We start from the raw sequence: 19510 nt of genomic DNA, 5'->3' as shown, positions 1-19510 counted from the left end.
TCTCGCGAGAGAGAGCGAGAGATGGCGGAGCCGGCGGCGCGCGCGACGGGGCGGGGGAGGGGGCGGGAACGGTACTGCGCGCGGCCGCGGTGCCCGCACTGGGCATGCGTGCAGCCCTGGCCGGCTCGTGTTTCTCCTCTTCCTGCCCCCCCACAGTGCAGCTAATGGGCTCGCCCAGGCCCCCCCGGCACTACTAACGGCGGGCGAGTCCAAACTCCGCGAGCGGGGGGGAGCGATGAGGGAGCTGGGTGCCTCCGCTCCTTGAAGGAAGAGGCGCCATAACGCCCACCGGGGCTGGGGTGCGCTCCCAGCATGGGGAGCCCCCAGCACCCCGATCCCTTGGGACACGGGCTGCGCCGAGCCCTGGCAGAGCGTCCCCGAAAGAAGCAGCGGCCGCCCCTCCCTCACCAAAGGGAGGTGAGGGGGTCCCCGGGTCCGGGTTAGGCCCGAGCCCCCCGGGCTCCCAGGCCACGGGCGCGCAGGGTGGGAGTGCGGTGAGGGTTTGGTTCCACAGGGGGATTTGTAAGGCCGAGAGAGTGAACCAGTGCGGTCCTGTTTGCTCCTACGGTGTAGTGCGTATCAAGCTCCTTGAGCAAGTTCTGCTTCTTCCTGCAGGGGCACAGAAGTCATTTAAGTTCCTACTACACCTGCAGACTTGTAGTCTGGCTTCTCCTGTTCCAGGAATGGAATTTAAATTACGTTAGCAACAGAAGGCTGTAGCTGGTAAAGCAGCTACTGTTTGTGTAACACGGCAGCCAACACTTGCTTTGCTGGCTGATGCTGATGGCAGATAGGCAGTTCATTTGGAAACCTGTCTATTAATGAAGCTTAGATAGTATTTCCTTTCTTTTAGACTGCTTTCCTTCTGGACAGGGTTGTATCTGTTGTAAAATAGGTATGTGCCTCTATATATACATGTGTTCTGGTACTGGATTGTCTGCCCACCGTATGGGAGTCTTTCCCTAAATCTTGGCTACATGCCCAGCATTTTGATCAAAATATCTGGAAAAGCAGATATTGGTGTCTTTCATATGTCAGACACTGTTCAGCAGCTCAGGTTTAATGCTCATGCCTCAGCAGAAAAGTTACCTTTAGAAAAAGAAGAGAGTTTTTCAAGTGCTGCTGTGTCAAGTGACCTTGCTGCTGTCAGCATCTTATTACATTCCCTTTATTGAGCATTATTTTGATTCAGAGTTTATCTTCAGCGATGATAGAGAGTTACCCTTTTGCCTTAGCTCTGCAGTCTCTGCCGTTGCATAATTTATGCAACATGCAATATGCTGCACTGCCAGAAAGTAATCACCTTTCTTGCCGTGGTCAGTTGAGTCTGTACTGTTCTTAGCAGGTAAATTCAGCAGGCTGAATTACATTACCCTGTAAATATAAGGTTAAATTTTTATTTCCCAAAAGAGTTCAGAGTAATTTTTCTTGCTCATAAACCCAGCGCTTGAAGGGATGTTGAGTCCAGGGGAAAAGGGAGGATGCATCTCCTCGGGCCAGTGTAAATATCTGTGCCTTGGTACTGTAATAAAAATGTGTTGCAGGCAATAATTACCTGTGATAAATTACATTTGTAGTGTGTCAAAATTTGTGTGTTAAAAAAAAAGCTGTTCAAGGATGTTTGCAAGCCCTTGTGGGAAGACCTGGGTTCATGTTTTGTTTGATGAGATCAGAATTTCTTTCAAACATGATATGGCTAATAAAGATTCAGAATAGCTGGGAAAAGCACCCTGCTCTTTAACAAGTCCCATCATTTCTGTATTTGGAGGTTACCAAGGTTGCCTCCAGCTCCAGCACTCTAAAGCAGGTCTTGAAGAGTCCTTACATCTACACATGAGTGTAGAGCTGCATTATAAGGTGAAATAAAAGTCTTTACCTCAGCATTTTCACACTGGGCAGCTTGAGCTGCATGTCTTGTTGTGCCTTTTGGAGCTTAGGCACAGCACCACAAGAAAACTTATTATGGGAATCCTGGAAGGTGAATTGACGTTTTCCTCACCCTTGTGTTGTTCCACGTGCTCCCACAGCAACCACTGCTGTGCCCTGGCAGAGGGTGAGAAATTGGTTCAGAATTCAGGGAATTAGGCAGTAATGATTCAGTAATAATTCAGCAATTAGGCAGTGGGTGATGTGTCCAAGTTCAGATTCCTCTTCAGCCTTAGAGGAATTATCAGTATGGGCTTGTTCAGTCCCCTGAAAGATACTTCCTGGATTTTCCCCTGATGTTCCTCTCAAACAGTGAAACAACCAGTGACTATTAAAAAAAACATGGGGAGTGAACAAAATTGTATATGAAGTGTCTGATCAAAAAGCTTTTTTTGCTGTGAAGAAATCAGACTTCTTGAATGGCTCAGCAAAGATTGCAGCAGCATTGGAGAGTCTGTGGTAGAGACATCAGCACAGGGCAGCCAGCAGGCAGGAATTAGTGACAACCTGTGCTAGACACAAAATTGCAGCAGAAGATCACTGGCATTTACAACCCTATGACTAATGTGCTGAGCTGTCCCTATGGGTATGAATATTTCAGAGATCATCCATGTTGGAGCTGAATAGTGGTTCAAAAGGAACTCTGAGGTCTGAAAATCACTCTTGTCACCTACTATTGGCTGTTGGATGAACAGCCCTCCCCCTGCAAGCTCAAATCCAAAGATCAGCTGAGGACATTATCCTTATGGCACCCCTCTCTTGAGATGCTCATTTCCACTTCCTCTGCACGTGAGTAAATAGTTCGAAGGAATCACATTCCTCTCCGTTGAGCCTGCTCTGTTTGATAAATACCAATTAATAGCAACAGCTAAGAATTACAACTTCTGTCTGGACCAGGGAATAGCTGGAATTAGGCAAGAGAAGGTGATGATGGGAACAGTTACAGTGTCAAAGGCTGTTCAGTCTTGCAGAGCTCTCTGTAGTTTGAGGTGTTACTGAGAAAGAGTGTGTGTTGCTTCACCTGTGAAGGGCAAACAAAACTAACTATGAGGCAGAGGTGATATTCTGTTTTTTCCTCCTGTGGAAAAATAGATCAGGAAAGTTATGATAGCAACACCCTCAATTCTCAGAGCTTAGTTTGCAATAGGGCACTTTGTATGGGCTAAGTAACAGATTGGGGCCACATTTGCATAAGAAAGATCGATGCTGCTGTAAATTACATCTTGCTCTCTGCAATACCATAATTACACACTTTATGGTCTGTAAACATCATGTTTAAAGACAACTGAACCCAAGCACATACTAACCTATGTGTATCTTCACCTCACCCATGCAAGCAAGGCCTGTGACTGGTTGAGGGCACTGTGTAGCAACAGAGTTGGAGCAATTTTTAGACTTAGTACAACAGCATGAAAACTGGACTGCTGTTTTTTTGCCATATTCCACAGTAACCCTTACTGCTTTTAACAAATAAACCTTTGGCCCATTCAGTTGCATGGGCAGTAGCTATTTCGTGTTGCAGCCATGAGCTAGTGAATTATAAAAACTACTTATCTTTAGGGTGTCAGTGGCTTTTTTATTCTCAGGTACAATGATGAATAAAACTTGCCTGCAGAGATGTATTCCTCGTGCTTAAGTGAGTAACAGTGTGCACATACACACGAGGAACACTGCCAGCTCTAACAGTGACATGGCACTGGCTTCACATGACTTGTCTGGGAGGGGACAGGCAGCTCCTGCTTGGAAACACCCCTGTTGCCCTTGCATAAACCCTCATACAGTTTCGACAGCAGTAGTGAAAAGTGAGGAGTTGAACTCTGGGCTCTGAATAGACACAAAGGACCTCTCCTAGGCTACCATCAGCAGGAGGTGAGCAAAGAACAGGCAGCCAGAGTTCAAGGGTGTAGTAGCTTGAAAAGATACGGTGGAGACTTTGAGGAAGTCCTTAAAAGGTAACGTGTCTGTGTGAAGTCCATTGTCAGCTTTTCTAGGAACGAAGGCTCCCCCTAAAAGCGTGCAGTGCTTGGTAGGACATCAAACAGCACATCTGCTCCTGGGTCTGCCCACACAGAGTGGCTGATATGCAACTGTTCAGGTGACCAGGTAAGTGCTCCTGTGTCTTTTGTTCTGTATGTTCTGTATTTCACAGCCCTTGTTCTCCCACTGTGTGCTGTATAAAGGTTGATTTCAGTGAAGAACTCCACTGGAAGGCACGAGGAATTGGGACAGGCAGCCAGTCCATCACAGCACATGGAGCTGTTCTGAGCTGCACCTGCCATGCAGTGGCTGGTGGCAGAAGGATGCAGTACAGGGAAAGGGCGCCTGTGCTGCCTCAGCTTGAGGCAAAATGAAATAAAAGAGAAAAGCAGGCATGGGGCATAAATAATAATGTTAAACATGTTAAAAAAATGTGAAAAATACAGCAGTTTTGGGGTTTTTTTCAGATTATACTCAGATTGTGTTGAGCATTTTAAAACTACTTTAAGAGGAAAAATTCACGTTAGGAAAATTCAGTGAAAACAAGATCTGTAACTTAATGAACAGTTGTTGGGCAAATTAAGTTATACATGGAAATAATAATATAAAAAATGTATTAGAATTCTTGTTTGACAGGTGTATGTTTCCCCTTTAATGTCAAGAGACTGATTGGAAAAGCAATTACTTTACTCTAGGATTGAGAATTTGCTTTGGATCAAATTTTGTGTTAACTAATTCGAAATAACTGGAAAGGAACTTTTTTTTTAAAGCAGTCCTAGTTCTAACTGATGTTTGGAAATAGCTGCAGGCAGCTGAGAGCTTCAGTGGTTCATTTGGGGCTGTAAAATATGCCAGCATGAGAGCAGTGCCAAGCAGCTGAATGGCTTTTTTGTTTGCTGAAACAGCCATGGTTACATGAATGGTTTTTTAATGTATTTGGTTGTATTCTGAATCAGGAGAGACACAATAAAAAGGGAGTAGGTAATGAGATGTTGGGGAAAACCTACTATATCCAAATTTTTCTGGGTTTAATGTAAATAATGTAAAATTTTATCCTGAAAAGTGGCTTAATAAAGGCAGTGTTCTGAAACAGAGAGTAAGCAGATATGGCAGCTCTGCTTTGAACTGGAAATCTTTGCCCAAGCCAGCCTTCTGTCATAAATGGATTATTTTAAAAAGAATACTAGAAATGTAATTGTAATTTTAACGCTTTCCTAAATGGACAGAATTTGTGGCTCAGTCAAGTAATAGCTCCTTCTAAAAACTCAAAGCAGAGTCACATTTTCTACAGTGCTGTGCTCTGGAGCTCTTTGCATGCAAAGCTTCAGCAGGTTTGAGTCAGCACTGCTGGATGGAGCAACCTCTGGAGCATCAGCCTTCCAGCTCAGTGAGGCTACTCTTTCCAATCTTCCTCTCCTAATCTAATGTCTGCTACCAAGTCATCAGAGCAGAATAATCTCTTTAACCACAGAAAACTGTGGCCAGCACTATTTACTGTCCCAGCAGAATAATTGGATATTGCTCTTTTCAGCTCCTTACTGGGTGGTTGTAAAAGATAGGATGTGCACAGCCTGATTTTTTTGGTTCTAACTCTTATTATAACAAAAAAAAAAATTCCAAGTGGGAAAAAATTACAGTGAAGGTTGTCAAATACTGGAACTGATTTCCTAGAGAAGCTGTGAAATCTCCCTCTGTGCAGACACTCAACTGTTCAAGGCTTTGAACAACCTGTTAAGAAAGCTGGAATGGAGCAAAGCCTCAAAGGAATGGATTATTCAAGCCTTACTTATTTCAGGCTTTAGTATGTTTTCCTGGAGGCAGTGGCCACACCTGGCCTGAAAGGACCTGTGTGACAAGATGGGCACTTAGTAGATGTTACATAATGGACATGATTAGAAGATCTTTTAAAAATTAAGATCCATTTAAATTTGTCCTGTGGCATGCTATTTCTGCTGTTCTCTTCAGGCTAGCAGGTTATTTTTGGTTGTTTCTTATGGGTGTTCCTCATCAGATATATTAAGAGTTCAACTGTATTTTATCAATAAAGATGTGGTTGGCAAACAATATATGAGAGGAAAAGAAAATCCCACAGACTGGCTGTGGTAGCTCACAAATTGCAGTGGTGAGGAGTTCTGTGTCTGGGGAAGGACCAGAAGCCCTGGGACACTGCAGGTTCCCCATCACATTCTCACTTTAAGCAATAGCACCTTAGGCACCTCTCACACCACCTTTTTTAGCTGAGGGAGACAAAGAGAACTTGGATTTGGTTTCTGTTTTAAGACTACTACCAAAACTTAGCATTTCCCATAGGAGTACATCCAACCCTAGTTGAAATACAGGGTTGGGAGTTGGCCTCAGGGTTTCAAGTTTCAAATCCCTTTTTGCCTTACTTTTTTTTTTTCTTTCTCAGAACTTTCTAACATCAATTTCTTCCACTAAAGTGGGTGGTGTGTTGTGGTGGGTTGGCCTTGCTCTTTTGTGTCTGTGAGTAAGCAGGAAGAAGATGTCTAATTTTTCTGTCTCATGCCCTTTTACCTGCATACTAATATGTAATGTAACAGAGCTGGGAACACCTGTAACTAAACAGAGTTGTATTTGTAAGAACATACCCAGAAGGCTGTAATTTCAAATCTAAACCTCCTGACTAACACAGGATTTCTTTTTGACAGTTTATTCCTCCTTTCTGAAACACTGCAAGAAGAGTACTCCCAAGAGGCTTCCCTCCATCATCAAGGTAATAGAATATCATCTTCCTAATGAGGAAATTTCCAACTGTTTGTACCCTAGACAGGGACCTTTGAACCTTCTCTGTGCTTGCCTTTGTACTTTAGGTAGCAGTTTGCCTGTGCTTGAATATTCTGCTGAGTAGGAAAAACAAAATGGATTAAATTCTGCAATCCTCAGTAATCTGGCTGTCATATTATTAGAAGCTGTGTGTTTGTTCTTAAAGACCATGTGAAACCAAGAAAACATTAAGAAATGTTTTGTTAACTTTTGCTAATTATATTTGATGATAAGACTGCAGAAATATAAAAACAGCTATGCAGTAATCCCTAGGACAGCCTGAACATGGCCTGAAATACAGGCAGTGAAGCCCCAGCAGCTACTCACACCTTGGGTTTGATTTATTTTTAAAATTTCTTTTAAAGAAACAATCAACAAATGTTCAAGCAGAGCTAAATGGTGAGAGATTCATTATGAGATGGCCACATGCCCATTTAGGACTTTAATCCTCTAAGTGTCTGTAGCAGGACTTGAAGCAAAGATGATTTTCTTACTGTGCTCTTAAACTGTCACTCAGAGTTTGAGTGAAGCCTGTAGGGCTCTATTCTCTGTGGCACAAACTCACTTTGTTTTCATCCCTGTTTGTTTAATTGCATGTTGTCATTATGGAAGAACATATGTCCCAGATTATTGTTTCCTTACAGCCTGGGAAGGGCTGGAGTAGCTGCTGGGTGCTGCAGTGTGTTCCTGGGCCAGATCAAGGGAGGAAGTATTGCCACAACACACCAGTGACACAATCAAAAGCTTTGGTTTTGGCTGTTCTCCCATTTTTCTTTGTTATCCTTGCATCCCTGTTAATCTTCTGGGACACTACTAACTCCTCAGGAAATAAAGGCAATTTTCTTCTGAAAAGCTCAGCTTTGCTCCATGGCCATCACACGAAGGATGGAGCAGGACAGGACATGGCACAGAGTAAATATTTTACACTTTTACCTCTGAACTGCAGGTGGAGGGGGTTTGCTGTTGTCAGCATCATATTCTGCCACTCTCCAGCTGGACAAGGTTCACTTACTGAAATCACCTTTTATTTCAGATGGAAGCAGACTCTGGATATTCCTCCTCTGCTGAGCTGCAGAAGCAGGTAAAGGCTCAAGCTCATCATCATGCAGGTGCTTTGGAAGGCTGAATTGTGTAATCACCTTCTAAGAGAAGTGACAGACACATCCTCATTCTGATCATTTTAGCATTCTTAGGAGCTCACCTCTTATCACTAAAGCAACAGTTCCCCAGCATTTTTCCCTTTCAGTGGACTGCAGCTACAGCAGCAAGTGGGGAAGGACCTGTTATCTTTTCTGGCTTGGCAAGAACCACAGTCCCCCATAACCAGAAGCTGTGCCACCTCATCAGAGTGGTCCTGCTAAACTCTTATTGCCACCTGGTGTGCCCCAGTCTCTTTACCTTGCCAGCACTTACCCTGTTCTGCACTTAGGGAATTTGCCACCTTCTACAAGCACTTTAAGAGCAAGAACTCAAGCAATTTGTGAATTGGTTTGGAAACTACTGTGCTGTAGCTGTTGGCATGAGGACAAACAGGGTATTAAGCACTTGGACTTGATGAACAAGATTTTTTCCTATGTAAACTTCTCTACTTCTGCATCTCATGTAATTATATTGTGTGGGATTAATGTAATCACTTCATCACATGCAATAAAAACACAGCCTCAAAACAGGACAGTTTCTAGCCAAAGGGCTGTTAAAATAGCTGAAGTGCTGAACTTTAGTTCCTCTTTGTCCTGTCTCAAAGCAGGACATGCACAGTGTCTGTGAGTATTAGGAGTTTAAACTGAGGTTTGAAACTCTTGAGCTGGAGAATGTATAAGCAACTGAAACCTTATTTGGGCTAACTGGAAATTCTGACACTTGCAAGAGAAAATTTTTGTTTGGTATGCTCTTCATCCCAGGAGAAAAATGATTTATAGGATATGAGTCTGTTAAAAAACTCAAAGCTTTCTATAGCTTCTGTAACCTTTTTTTTTCTAAAGAATATGTAAGTGATGGTAAAGACTGAGAAAATCTTACATCAGCATATGTGGAGCATAACATGGATGCAGCTGGAAGTATGAAACTGCTAAGGGAGCAAATCCCTGGTCCAGGATCCAGCAGGCACTATCTGTTGCTGGAGGAGAGGCTTTTGCCAGCCTGGCATTTGCACTTCAGTACCCCCAGTGATAACAGTGGCAGTTGATTGCACTGCTCTCATATAAATCTTAGGGTTCACAAATACCCAACTATAGGGCAAGAGTCCTGCCAGTTTCTTCCTCCCTATCTGATTTTTCAATTAAAAAAAAAAAAGAGGTGATAGGGAGAAATGGTTGGTTGTTTGTTTTAACAGTGAATGTTTTAGTCCTAATGAGCAAAGTTCTGTCCTGGGACAAATAAATATTGCTTGTAAGTCCTGGGTCACATTTCATGTTCTGTAGCTGTTACAGAATGTAAAAGCCATGTAAAGAGGATTCCTTTATATTGCATTATCCTAAAGCACCTGCATTTGGCATTTCTCAGAGCTGCCTCTCTTGTTTGTCCTCTCTGACAGGAGGTGAGCAGGACAGCAGCTATGAGTCACACTGTGTTCACTGTTTGTTTGTGCAGGACAACACAACAGTTAAAAAAACAGGAAGGACAGGGGAATGAAGAAGACAGTAGCTGGTTATTACACTATTGCATTGATTTTTTAAAAAACATTTACACTGCAAATAGATATAATTCATATTCACTCACAAAACCCAAATTAATTGCACTCCAGAATCAATTCCAACTTGGACTACTGTAAAAGACAGATCGTTAAATATAAATTTGTTGTATATTTGCTAAACAACTTTGTTTTGCATATTTAAATATTCAAATATATTGAATACTGCTTTTATAATATACTTATTCCTGTTAATCAGGTCATCTGAGCACAGCAGTTCTTGACTGCTGTGGGGAGAAAACACTGAGGGAGGGAGGTGCTGAGATGGAGTACCATTCCTTCCTGTCCAGTGTTCCTTTCCTACTGTTCTGAGTTATCCAGCAACCCCTGGAGTTACAGCCCTCCAGGTACAACATTTGGCAGCATGCCAAATAAAAACAGAGGGAAAACGTGAGTGGTCCTTTCTTCTCCCTTTGGTTATTCCAGAGAAATTCCACATCAGTCATGCAGGTCTTGTAAGCATGACAGATGGATAATATCCCACAACAGCTTTGTTATTGTGTTCTTCAGAGTGTGTGTGAAGCAAACAGGCCATCACAGGACTGCCTTCATCATTTCAAATACCAAAAATGCCAGGGCAGGACACAGCAGCATGTGCTTACTCTTGTTGCTTCTCACAGGGAAAGAAGCTCTCACATGCCTTGAGGATCAGTGCCTACGTCTTCAGTACAGGCCTGCTCCTGTTCACTGCCTTAGTGAACTCTGCTTCTTGGTAAGAATGTTCAAACAAAGCAGCTTGAGGAGAAGCTTTTCTATGGAAAGGGGGAAAAGTGGATGAAAGATGAGCAACCAAGCACTGTTATTCCCACAGGTTTATGCAGAATGTAACTTTAGGCAATTTCTGGCAAACAGCATGGTTGGAGTTCTACGATTATATGGAGGGAGATGAGTGGACAATCTTCCTCATTGGTGAGTTTTAACAATGCTTCTCAGGAGAAATCAGCCATGTATTACATATAAAAGGGAGACATGGACAAAACTCACTAATCCTCCCACTGACAAGCACTGGCTTGGAAGGTACCACAGCTCATGTTCTGCTTTTGGATGGGGTCGCCATCAGAACCCTGTACACATTAAAAATCTGATCTTTTTGCTGCTGCTTAAGTGGCTTCCCTGTGAAGACACTTTTGCTCCTGTGAGAATTGAATTACTCAGTAGAACTAATTACTAAAAACATAAGTAAATGTAGTGAATTCTACTCTTGCTGTAGTACAAAACTCTTTTTTGTGATTAGCAGCTCGTGAACAGAACTGGTAGGGACCTTGCAAGGTCCTAGAGACCAACTCAAACTTATCCTGCTTGCATTTAAAAGCAACAGAGACCTCCCTGCCACACAGAAAAGTCTTTTCTTAGCTTCAGTTAGGTCAAGTTTCAACCTCTGAGACATTTGTCTGCTCTAACCTCCTTCCCATTCTTTGATCTTACCTGGATGTCAGAACTTAGCCCCATTCCATTTTAAAACATTTTGGGGCAGGGGACACACACTTGGCACATCTGGGCCCCAGCAAGGTCCTCTGGGTACTGTGCCAGTGTATTTTGTTTCTGATTTAGCCATTGTTCCCAATTCATTCAAACATGTCTGCCCTTTCCTCATGCCACAGGGGCTGCATTGGTGCCTGCACTTGCTTTCTGGGGCTTCAATGGAATCCTTCTGGTGGCTGATATAACAGGAAAGCCAACTTTCATAACTCGCTATCGCATTCAGCTGGGCAAGAATGATCCTGTAAGTACTTCTTACTCTGCCTTTTCTGCTGACTAAACACCTCCTGCAATCTCTTAGGCCAGGAATGGGGAGAAGAACCTGTTATGCTTTTCTCTTGCAACCAGATAGGATTCCAGGAGGATCAAGCCAAGTCTTGTACACCCACTGCAGGGAGGAAGGCAGATCCTGTTATGAGGCTACTGAGTAGATCTGCACTGACTGATTGTTGAAGAGCTGATCCCAAAACTAACTGCCTAAAAATCTTAAAGCTTTTCATCCTTCCAACTAGAACTGCATTGCTTCTTTCTTAGCCTCAAGTCCTGACTTCTGTTTTGCAGGTGGACACAAAGAAACTGTGGAAAGCCATCTACACAGCGCTGGCTAATCAGTTCTTTATCTCCTTTCCCATGCTTGTGCCCATGTTCTACATCATGAAATGGTGGGACACCACCTTCAGCAAGGAATTGCCAACCTTCCAGTGGTTTCTTGTGGAGCTAAGCATTTTTACTGTAGTAGAGGAAATTCTCTTCTATTATTCACACAGGTGAGCTGAACACAGGAACAGGACTCTTGATTTTCCTCCTTGCCTTTAAGCTTATATTCATACCCTACAAGAGCAAAAATCCTCATCCCTCTGTTCCAGCAATTTTGTATTTATATGGGAAATTTTACAGGTCCTGTAAAATCCACTCTCACAACATGAGGCCTTGGTGCTGCCAGTAACTGTAGTAAATAAAAATGGGTAGAATTTTAAAGGTAGAACAGCTTAAAAGCTAAGTAAGAAACAAAATAGGCAGTTTTACACAGAATCTGTAACCCAGCATTCTTTGAAAAGAATAAGACTGTCCTGAAACACAAAAATCTCAAAGGTCAGTGACTGATCTCTGTTCCCTTGTACAGCACCTGACTCCCAGCACTGCAGGATTTCCAAACACTGACACCAATATTAGAGACAGAACTAAAGCAAGCAAGACAAAAGAAGTGAAGCAAGCACAGTACTCAGAAATCTGTAGGTTTCCCTTTAGGACAAATGCACCCAAAAAATGTAAATGCCGTTTTTTACAAAGGATCCATGAAACTGAAAATTCTGATTCTTTGACAGTTGCCAGTAGAAAAAGTCAGAACAGTGAGTCTTCCCCTAAATAGTATTCCCAGATTTGAATAAATAAGTAATCCAGGGACTGTGATTTATGGGATTTATCTGGACTGAGTTTAACATCAGTCAGCAGACATATTAATGGAATAAAGGCTCAGTACAAAGAGAGCAAAGGAATCAAGGAGTCCTACACTCTTATTTCCAGCTGCTCTGAAATCTTTATGCTAAGTGCCCTGCAGAAATTGTGTTCTGTGACTCCTTTTTTGCAGAGCTCAAAACCTGCCTTTCTCTGTTTACCTAGGCTTGTTCACCACCCAGTGCTGTATAAGCACATTCACAAGAAGCACCACGAGTGGACAGCCCCCATCGGTGTGGTCTCCATCTATGCTCACCCAATAGAACACATAGTAAGTGGATCCTGCCATGGTCATCCTCCAGTTGCTGTGTGCAGTGGGATTTCTATGGGATGAGGTGGAATGGGAAGAGAAGTAAATATGCTCTTAGAGGCTTTTTCCTTAGGAAGAGGACACTGAGCTGCATTGCCAAGAAGCTCCGCTCTAGGAGGGTTGCAGTAATTGTTTATATTGGACTCAGCAGCTTTCAGAGCACAGATGCAAGGCCTCCATGACTGGACAGGGCTTCCCATGAGCCCCAGGAGGACTGGGAGCACAGACAGTGCTTTCAGCAAGAGATATGACACACAGCCTGAGTGATTGTGTGGACTTGGAATCTGTCAGGATTTTTGTGCTGGCATCAGCGTTGCAAGGAATGTATCTCAACACTCCTCCAGCTGAGATTTCTCAGGAAAACACATCCCACCTTCAAAAGATTCCACTTAAAAATTCTATCTCCTGTTAGCAATAGTCATGGGCTGCAGCATCAGCTCTGAGAGTCTCCCCAGCAGACACTGGACAGCACAATGAGGAGCCCAGCTGAGCTGTGCTGGGGCACACAGCTGGGTCTGGGCAGCCCATTTGTGCCACAGGCAGGACACAGTGAAATGACACAGCAGGGTTTGTCACATTGCTCTGTGTGTCTGCAGGCCATGTCCTTTCACGGTGAGGTTTCCCAAGAGCAGCTTCAGGATTATTCCAAGGTGAAGCTGAAATTCACACCTCAGACTCCAGGGTGATTTACTGGAATCACGCTGTCCTCACCCACGGTTTGGTGACATGCCTGACTTCTGCACACTTAGGAAGGTTTGCAGTAGCAGAACTCTCTTACCTCTGTTATTACTTTTTGGATGATTGTATAACTTTAGTAAGGTGTTTGCAGAGGGATCTTCCCTTTGTTCGTTTGCACAAAACAAACACGGATCACCAGGTGATCATTCAGCTCCTAGGGAAGAGTCTGCTTGTTGTGGACCCATTAATGAAGTAGTTTCTTCTCATTTCCAGGTCTCCAACACTCTGCCTGTGATGACTGGCCCGATGATCATGGGATCTCATATTGTTTCAATCTCAGCATGGTTCTCCATTGCTCTGGTAACAACAAGCATTTCTCACTGTGGCTACCACCTGCCCCTCCTGCCATCTCCAGAGTTCCACGACTTCCACCACCTCAAGTATGTCTGGGCACTGCTCAGCTTCCATTCTCCTGTCCCTCCTGCCTGTGCCCTGGCACCTCTGACAGGGAAAGCTCCTTTCTGAGGGTAAAGTGGGTTTGCCTGACACACACCAGAGCAGCTCTCCAGTTCACCTGAGAGCAGTTAAAGAGGGATTTCAAGGGATTCCAGTTCTCTGCAAGGTTCTTCCTAGAAGTTCAGAATACACTTCATGTGATCTAGACAGAGCAAGGGCAAGTCACACAGGTGAAATTAGTGAGCCTGCCTGTCTGTCCCTCTCCCATACACTGGGATTAGTAACATTGATCAGATTACACTGTGCCCAGGCAATCACCATTAACCCTTCCTGACAGAGATTCTCAGCCTGCTGTGCTGCAGAGGGAGCAGCTGCAGCAGACTGTTCAAGGATACATACCTGAGCAGTGGAGAGACATTCCCATCTCCCAGTGGGCGTTGCATTCAGACATACTCCCCAGAAACGTCTGCCCCTGCTGCAGAACCAGCCCAGAGGACAGTTCAGTCACCACATGCCAGGACAGGGATCACTGCAGAGCTGAGACAGCTGGACGCACACCTGCACCACAGCCCAGGACAGCCAGGTCTTGAGAGCACATGGGGCATGGCAGCGTGGGTGTCCAATGCTCCCACAGCTCTGAGCTGCCCAGAGAAACAGCTGCTGCTCAGTGCCACCGTTTATGGGCAGTGATGGCACCAGAGAGAAGCTGCACAAGGTTCACTCAGAGTTTGAGGTTGGACAGAGCTGCCAGGGAGACTGGTGCAGCAGAAAGCCCATGGACAGATTAGCAGGGCTCAGAAAGGAATGGAGAGAGGAAGGGCAAGGTAACCTCAGTAACTTCCAGTGATGTTTATCTCTGGTTCTCAGGTTCAACCAGTGCTATGGAGTGCTGGGAGTGCTGGATTTTCTGCATGGCACAGACAAAATGTTCAGACAGTCCAAAGCCTTCGAGAGACACAAGGTCCTGCTCAGCCTCACGCCGCTCTCTGAAAGCATCCCTGATCCACCCAAGAAAGATGAGTGAACCAGCCCAGCAGCTCTTGCCCTGCAGAATGAGAGACAATGATTTATGCCAAATAGTATTTTAATCAGGAAAGAAGTTCTTGTCCACACCTAACAAAACATGAAACTGAAGTTAAATATGCTGCTTGAAACGACTGCACTTTTGCTGCCATTGTTTTCTATCTGAGACACCAAAAAAAAACCTGCTCTAGAAATCTATTTTTAAAATTTAATGGTTTGTTTCTCTGTTACTTGCACTGTCCCTTGGTACCAGCTGCCTGTGTATGAGCCAGGTGTGTTCTGGGCCACATGGCTCAGTGTTACTATTATTAAGGTGTTAGCATCAGAGGTGAGGATTTGGCCTCTCTTGTTGGCACTCACTCTATAGAAACATCAAAGTCATTCCATCTATATGTGATACAATTAAAATCAGTTTTTGTGACTCAGAGCACCTGGGACACAGGATTGCAACTCCGTGGAAAATCTCTGGGGCCACAGCTTAGAAAGTCTCCCCCACACAGGCAACAAGGGCCTGACTTGCTGTGAGCAGTTTTGATACACGGGAGGTGAGTACAGGGCTGAACTGGGGCTGCCACAGCCTCATCACTGCTCCACAAACAGCTGCACACCAAGGGAATTTCCCCTCATGGGACAGGGAAGCAGAGCTGGGAGCTGAAGTGCTTCATGGCATCACCTCCTCCTGCTGAGCCTCCCCTCTGAGACAGCCAAAATGCTGATCAATTACAGAGATTTTCCAAGGAAAGCAGAGTCCCTGCTGTCCTGAGCTGTAAGGAACCCCTCCAAGAAAAGACCCAAGAAAATGGCCCCCAGAACAATATGCACACTCCTTAGCACCCACAGACCATTCAAGACACACTGAATTCTCTCAGGGATCTTCCTAAGTCTCAGTCCTGCCTGGGGGCTGGAAAAAAAACCACCCCATTTCTCCCCAGTACTAGAGCAGCCCCTCGAGGAACAGGGCTGGCCTGTGCTGCACTGACCATTGGTCACCCCAGCTCTACCTCTGCAACCAAAGTCACTGCCCCTGCTCATCTCAAGTCCCCAGAACTGCACCTGGATGAATCCAGCCCAGTCACCCATCTGCAGTTCCCTGCAGAGGGCAAGTCAGCAGAACAGAAAACCCAGGCACCACTGTCTTTTGAACTTTTTATTTTTATACATTTTTTTTGTATTAAAAAGGAAAAAGCATAATTACCACAAATTACAAAGGACTAAAGCATTACTAGAATAATGAATCACATCAGCCTAGAAAGCAGATACTCTGAATAATATTAATGTTATAATACAAGCTCTCATTCAAGTATTTTACATTTTTCTCTTTTCCTTTTATATGTGATGATCCTAGCACATGGGTCAAAGATTATGTACTATCAACAGAGATGGATCATGTACAGCGGGCCGTATTAACAGGATTTTCCTCCCAAGTGATACATGGTCTGTGATGAGTCATTTTAAGTTTGTCTCTATTATAAATGCAGCTGAAGAAGGTTGCACACACTCTCTAGTTTTGGGAAACAGAAGGCTGAGGTTGGACACACAGGGTTTGAGAAGGGCCAGCACATGGAACCATGACCCCTTTAGCTCCAGACGAGCAGCAGAAAGGCTGCTCTCGCTGGGGTGCAGCTCAGTGGGTGTCTCTGAGCCACACATCCAAAGGTTTCCAACCCCAGTGGGACCAGGACAGGCTGGGGGTGAGGGGGAAGACGGGGAGCAGGGCTGCACCAGGGAGGCTTGAGGGACCAAGTGGTGCCAAGCACCCCCTCCCATGAGGGGCACCACTGGCACAAGCCACCCCAGTGCAGGGCTGACACCTGGGGAGAGAGCAGGAGGACAGTGTGGGGAGGGACCCCAGCACGCTCCACAGGGGCCAGCTGGCACCCAGGGCACTCCCTGCTCCTCTGGAGCTTCCCACCAAGGGGATGTGCTCGTCACAGATACATCGGTCCTATGTTCAAGTGTCTGCAGAAAGTGAAACTGTAAACTACTCCTGGAAATGCTGCCCTCCAGCCACCCGCTCCACGCCACCGAGATGAACGTTTGCTTAGAAAAAAAACTGAAAGAAATTCATTTATCTGTTACCTGTATTGGAAACTTTCAAAAAGTCAGTGAGCCATTTAACATCGAGTGTAGCAACCCTCTCGAGAAGAGCCCAGCATCCATTTCAAACAGTGACAAGTGACAGAACCAGTCTCAGAGGAGACAGGAGACAATAAGCATTGCAAACACAGCTTGCTACATTTACAGTTTTCCTTTTTTTTTTTTTTTCCTTTTGATAAAGTAACTGGAAAGGCATTAACAGCTAGAAGGCCCCCTCTGCACTGCCATGTGGAACGTGGCAGGACACTGAGGTTAAACACATCAGTTTGTTACAGTACAACGACCAGTCCCGAGCAGGTGCCGAAACTCGAGGGACCCCAAGGGCTACAGTGAGAAGGCGCCATCAGGGGTGCCAGGGGGCAGCAGAAGAGATGGACAGGCAAAAACAGCAGCAGCATCATTACTTTTTAAATCTTTTTTTTTCCCAAATGAGCATGGCAAAGCAACAAAGCCTCCTCAAAAATACACCTTCCACCTCCACTCTGACCCCACACCACAGCTCTGTACCTGTTGCAGCCACCTGCATTCTAAAAGACAAGTTGACCTTGGCAAGGAGCCCTAAGCTCCAGCAGCCTGGAGGTCCTCCTGAGAGGAGGGGCAGGATGAGGAATGCTCCCCTGACTCAGCCTCCCTCAGCCTTTCCAGAAGCAGCTGGGGCTCCCCCCAGGCTCTGCCAGTGGCTGGACACCAGCACCGTGCAGCCCTCGCGGGCTGCGGGACAATCAGCGCTCACCGGAGCAAGGCTGCAACCACTCAACCCTCTGAAATTCCAAAACACACAACACATGGTGGAGGTGAAGCATCCGAACTACAAGCAAGGCCTAACTCCCTCCTCTGCAGAGCTTCCTCAAATGCAGACCTCCCCTGGACAGCTGTCCCTTCACTCAGTGGGGACAAGAGCCTCGCTGCTGACCCAGCCGGGCATGGACCATGTACCAGGGAGCTCCTGCCCTCTGCCAGCACTGCCCCAGCATGGAGCAGGAGGGAATGGTTCTGTGTTCCCTTCCCTGCAGGAAGGCAGGTGAGAGCGAGCAGCAGCTGCCTCAGGCTGTCCCATCCATCTTTGCTCTGTCCTGCCCACTGCTGTCCCACAGACAGCAAAACAAGGCACACGGTCCACAGAGCTGAGGGCACTGGGACCACTGGGGTTGCTCTTCTGACCCACCTTCCCCTGGGTGCACACACTGATGTGACAAACCACTGACTTGGCAGAGGGGGGAGGGAAAACACTTCCACGCCAAGGCTAGAACCTCAGGATCAGAAATTAAAAATTATTCAAAAATCAATATTTTGGGAAATTCTCTGGAAAATGTCCTACCTCTTCTACAACCCAAGCAATTCCACAGTCTGCTCTACAAGCAACAACTCCATAGCAGCAGCTCATCCCTCCCCATTTCCTATGAATTTGTTGCTAAAATGCAGACAATTGGCTTCAAGAGAGAACATGCCAATGAAAGGAGCACAGACACAGCAGCAAGGAGCACCTGTGGCACATCCAGACCTGCCTCCACTTGCAATCAACCAGCAACACATCTACAATGCCCTTGATCGACTCTCCAGCCTCCTCCTTCCCAAATCAGGGACAAACCCTCCTATATAGGTAACCTTAGAGATCTGACTCCAGCTCACAAGAGGGGAAATCCAGAGATAACAGTCACGGCCACAGCACTGTACAAGTGTTACTTTTGCCCATCTTGCCCAGTTCCCACCCCACAACCCCAGAGCACTGCTGCCATAACGGAGATCCACAGCCTTGGGTGGGCTGTGATCAGGTGTGAGCGGTACCAGCTGCAGGGTGACATGGCAGGGGTGCACCAACCAGGGCAGGATCACCAGCAAACAGCCAAGCAGCAGCTCCCCAGCCTCTCAAACCCAGCTGTGCTTTTGATTCTAGCAGCAGTTCACAAAGCCACCCCACCCAGACCAGCCCCCCTGCCCCCATCACAGCAGCGTTCTGGAGGCAGTGTCAGTTTGGGAAGTGATGGCCTCAGCCAGGGCCCCACAAGCACCCACAGCCCCTTGCTGATGGACAGCTTGGCCGTGCTTCCCCTCTTGCTCCTGCTCTCAGTTCCTGGCTGCTCTCACCCACCCACCCACCCTGCAGCCACACAAGGACGGCCCTGGAGAGATGACTCCTTCCAGCTGTGAAATACAGCTCAGGCTCAACTGGATCCCTTGGGAAAACATCGTTCAGTACCAGCTGGTGACTTTGCAGAGAGGGCAACAGAAGGAGCTGTACCTTTGGAGTGATGCATCATGTGCCCACTCCACACTGCACACAGGAGCTCTGGAGCTCACAGGGATGGAGCCCCAGAGCCACAGCCAAGCCTGGGATCACAGGGACCCAGCAGGAGGAGCACAGTGGCAGCAAGGCAAGTGGGTCTGGCTGGAAAGGAACACGACTTCCCAGTGCTGCCTCTGGAGAATGTCCAGAGGCAGCACTGGACATCTCAGACATCTCCTGCCTGACACACACCCCTCACATCCAGCTCACAGCCTGGGGAGGGTTTGCCTGCCAAAGTCCACCTGGTGCTGGGTGTAAGGATCAATCACCTGCCACAGCAGCTCTGCTGTCACCCCCTGCCTCAGCCGAGTAAGGAGCTACACGGTGTCATCTCAGCCCTTGGAAATGCACA

General features: G+C 46.0%; 1 protein-coding gene across 5 annotated transcripts; it reads left to right on the top strand.

The window, feature by feature from the left end:
• Positions 1-249: 249 nt before the first annotated feature.
• On the top strand, positions 250-18511 carry LOC117003234 (fatty acid hydroxylase domain-containing protein 2-like). 5 transcript variants are annotated; one of them, XM_033073007.2, is made up of 11 exons: positions 250-417; positions 3918-4029; positions 6573-6637; positions 7721-7768; positions 9997-10088; positions 10188-10285; positions 10978-11099; positions 11417-11622; positions 12476-12581; positions 13572-13738; positions 14622-18511. In XM_033073007.2, exons 4-11 carry the CDS (start codon positions 7721-7723, stop codon positions 14776-14778), a joined length of 996 nt encoding a protein of 331 aa, XP_032928898.1. In that variant the 5' UTR covers positions 250-417; positions 3918-4029; positions 6573-6637; the 3' UTR covers positions 14779-18511. The 5 variants fall into 5 exon arrangements, with proteins under 5 accessions (XP_032928898.1, XP_032928895.1, XP_032928897.1 ...); XM_033073004.2 differs by having other exon boundaries at positions 3909-4029; XM_033073006.2 differs by having other exon boundaries at positions 250-2715.
• Positions 18512-19510: the final 999 nt, after the last annotated feature.

Source organism: Catharus ustulatus, chromosome 15, assembly GCF_009819885.2.
Source record: "Catharus ustulatus isolate bCatUst1 chromosome 15, bCatUst1.pri.v2, whole genome shotgun sequence".
Classification (NCBI taxonomy): Eukaryota; Metazoa; Chordata; class Aves; order Passeriformes; family Turdidae; genus Catharus; species Catharus ustulatus.
The sequence above is the reverse complement of the archived record's forward strand: the minus strand, read 5'-3'. Positions and strand labels throughout refer to the sequence as shown.